The 3,682-nt window shown below is 43.4% G+C and overlaps 1 protein-coding gene across 3 annotated transcripts in view; it reads left to right on the plus strand.

Annotated features, from left to right (window-relative positions):
- The first annotated feature begins 2,674 nt into the window (after nucleotides 1-2,674).
- LOC105904186 (pleckstrin homology domain-containing family G member 1) overlaps nucleotides 2,675-3,682 on the plus strand; it is an 83,597-nt gene continuing 82,589 nt past the window's right edge. For all 3 annotated transcript variants that reach the window (XM_031581427.1, XM_031581428.1, XM_031581429.1), the window contains exon 1: nucleotides 2,675-3,213. In XM_031581427.1, coding sequence (XP_031437287.1) covers nucleotides 3,117-3,213 — 97 coding nt within the window. In that variant the 5' untranslated portion in view covers nucleotides 2,675-3,116. The remainder of the gene's footprint in view (nucleotides 3,214-3,682) is intronic.

The raw sequence follows: 3,682 nt of genomic DNA on the forward strand, positions 1-3,682 counted from the left end.
ACTGGCCTTACCTCATTAAGTGGCTGACAAAGAGAAACTTTCATGCTCCTAATCTTTTATCTTACTCCACTTAGTTCCTTCGTTCTCTCTCATCCTCTTCCATGTTCCCCCCCTCAAACTCTGTCTCTTTTACCCTCTCCCATATCCAAACGTCTCAATCCAACTGACCAACTCTATGGATAGTATCAACATCACATGCAAGTTTAAAAAATGCTTTGTTGTAAAATAAAAAATGTTGACAACAAAAGTGTTTAATTACCATTGACTGGTCATATAAAGAGTTGTCTAAAGCAATTAGAAGCAAATTGATTTGATAATTTACTACAGTGAAGCTGAAAGCTCTTGGATGGTGGTGGTAAGTTAATCGTATTTATATCCACCGCTGTAGCAGAACAGAAATGTAGAGTAGTGAGACAGGTGAACAGAAATGTAGAGTTGTGAGACAGGTGAAGCAGTAGATGAGGGATGTTCTGACTGAATCCCTATTGGTTGACTCCCTGTCTGTTCACTCATGACCCCGGGCCTCTCTGTCACTTCCTGTTGTGTGACACGGCTGTGTGTGTGCAGCCTGAATGGTCATTAAACTTAAACCAGCCATGTAACATGAGCTACTACCAGAGCCATATCCTTATCCGATGTGTCAGTACACGAGTGTGTGTGTGTGTGTGTGTGTGTGTGTGTGTGTGTGTATGTGTGTGTGTCTCTGTTGAGTTTCCTGTGGAGTAGCACTCCACTGCTATGGTGACAGACATGTCCTCCATCCATTACCTCACAGGCTCAACAGATGTGTGTGTGTGTGTGTGTGTATGTAAGTGAGTGTGTGTGTGTGTGTGTGTGTGTGTGTGTGTGTGTGTGTGTGGTGTGTGTGTGTGCGTGTGTGTGCGTGTATGTAAGTGACTGTGTGTGTGAGAGAGAGAAAGAGAATATGACAAAAAGAGCCCAAAGATGAACCCATGTGAAAATGGTGGCTAGTCTGGTGTTTACAGTCTGGTGCTCCTTCATCAGTCACTTTGGAGGGGGGCAGTGGAGGGAGAGATGGTGATATCCCTATTTAACTGAGTCAGCGCATTACCGTTTTTTACTGGCAGTCTTGGCGTGCAGTCATTGGACTAATTGGCCTGCCGTTCCCCCTACCACTCCTGAACATCTAGTGAAGCTCTTTTCCCCACAGAATCCCCTGGCATTGACCCGTCACTCACATTAGCAGGAGGATCTGAGCTGCTCCAATTCCCCCAATTCCAATTCCCCCAAAGAAGACTCTCTGATGGGGTCCTCTGGGACAGTAGTCTAACGGGCTGAATCCTTCATAGCACCCTTTAATTACACCCTTGAGGGCTTTCACACTGAAGGACCTGCGTGCTTTTAAGGCCACAGTCTTTCTGTTTTTGAAGCAATACTGTTAAAACAGCAAAGCCGGGTATGATGTGAACAAAACCCTACATGACACAAGGGGAATCCAAATCGAAGTTTGGATAGTTCAATTTGATAGTTCAATGTCATCTAAATGAGATGAGGGTGAAGATGTAACTAACGTGCTCAAAGATTTTAGAGCAGTTTGAATCGGTACATATTATCCAGGGACCTTCTGCAGATTTGATATTGATAAAAGCCATTGCTACTCAGCCAGCATATATCTGTGGAACAGACCTCACCATCCTTAATATGGTACAGAGCAGACAAGTGTTCTCTGGTCTTGAACACTGCTCTCCAGAACATATTAGAGTACACAGGCACAATGTACACACAGATACAGACTAAGTCCAAATATAGTAGATATGATAGCACTTGTGTAAACAACAAGACGGTGTGGCTTGATGTCTGAAAGTAGTGTTATATTAACAATTTGGTGATGGAAACTAATAGTATCAGAGTGTTGTGTAGTGTCTGCCTGTTGCTGTAGGTGGAGTGTTAAGGGTTGTTTTTTTTTTTTTTTTTACTCTCACAGAGGCAGGCCTCATCAAAACTGATTAGCTGAGGAATGCAACCTTCCCCTGCCATCAGCTGTTAGATAACAACAAACCATGGCCTGGCAGCTTGGCATGAAAATCAAATAGCAACCCTAGAATGTTTTGTATCATTTGACCACAATGTAGGCAAAGTCAATTGAATATGAATACGTTTTGATGGAATAAATGTTGCATATAATTGTTGTGCCGGGGAAATCGTCATTCTCTGGCTTTTTCTTAGACTGCAACCTTCCACTGGAGGACTCCTAAGTCTGCGCATAGGGAGTTGATGGTCATGAGCGGACTTCCCGCCGGTTCTGTAACCATAACACCTAACGCCAAGCTGTCAGACCTCCGCTTCCTCAACGCAGAGGAAAAAGACTGCATGATTTGGATATTCCAGAAACTACTACTGACGTCACAAATATTTTGGCAGTGAGACAGATGGACACATCCTTTAAATAGATAGATACACTTTTATTAATCCCGTTAGGGAAATTCATGAATGCTTCCCTTTTGAAAAATCCTTTAGATAAAATGCCAAACAAACCACAACAATTTGGCACAATAATTCATGCAAAACGTCATGGGTCAGTAGGTCTAGGCCTTATGGGTAGTGAAGCAAACGAAATTGATTTACATAAAACCATGCTCAGGTTTGAATACCATAAATCTTCAACCGCTTTTATTTCCATAAGTGAGTGATGTGCGTTTCCCATTCATTCAACCACCTGTACCTAATTAGTTCCCTACCCTGACAACGTGGCGGAAAATCAACTGACTAAAGTATTGCATTTCCTACTGAACTGGCAAAACTGGATAGTACCTGATGCGTGAAAGAAAGACCCGGCCAAGTTTAATTCAATCGCCGTTGTAAATTCGTTACGTTGAAAAAGGTTAATAACATCCTTTATCAATCCAATCTCCGGAAACAGGACAGTAAACATAATGAGCAACGGAGTTTCCCCGTTCTAACTCTACTGGATTTCTTTGATGGCGGGTGATTAGTATGTAGTCCAGTCGTCTCGGAGTTTGAATGTTGTCTGACCACGACTTGGCCGCGACCCAGACCCACTGAATAGGCGCTTTTCAGAGTCGGTTAAAGACAGTTTGTTCGGGGCTACCGTTGCTGCAGTTGCACTTGAAGGTGCACCGCCACTGTGCCATAAAATGAAGAACACCTATTCGCCAGTGGCTGCCAGGTTATCGCCGAAGGGGGGCTTTGGAGCAGGGCTGGCGCGTCGTCGCAGTGCTTCCAAGAGGCACGGTAAGTGACAAGATTAACCTGTTTTATGTCCCCGGTTCATAGGTCAGAGATTTGTTTGTGTAGTCAAGGGTGACATCTTTGGTCTTGATGTTAGATTAAATGGCTCTTGACAAGCCCATTCAGTGTTTTGCTGTGCTTGTTTATTGTGACAGAAAAAATGGCTAAACCGCTCATCGGTTTAAAACTTTAACCCCAAACAGCTAAACTACCCCAAATGACTCCCTCTGTCTGTCCTCTGGGCTATGTCTTGACATGATGAAGACAGAATGAAACTTTTGGTGAGGAAGAGAAATGGTCAGATTGATTGGTGGGAGGAAAAAATTATGACAAACGATTTTGTGGATCTCTGATCTCTCTCTCTCCTGGTGATAAATCACTGTGGGTTCTTGTGTGTGTGCCCCTGAAGGTGTTTTGGGAACAAAGTGATCCAGTGGCCATCTTGCATAACTCATCAGACATAATAAGCACT

Source organism: Clupea harengus, chromosome 15, assembly GCF_900700415.2.
Source record: "Clupea harengus chromosome 15, Ch_v2.0.2, whole genome shotgun sequence".
In the NCBI taxonomy this organism is placed as follows: Eukaryota; Metazoa; Chordata; class Actinopteri; order Clupeiformes; family Clupeidae; genus Clupea; species Clupea harengus.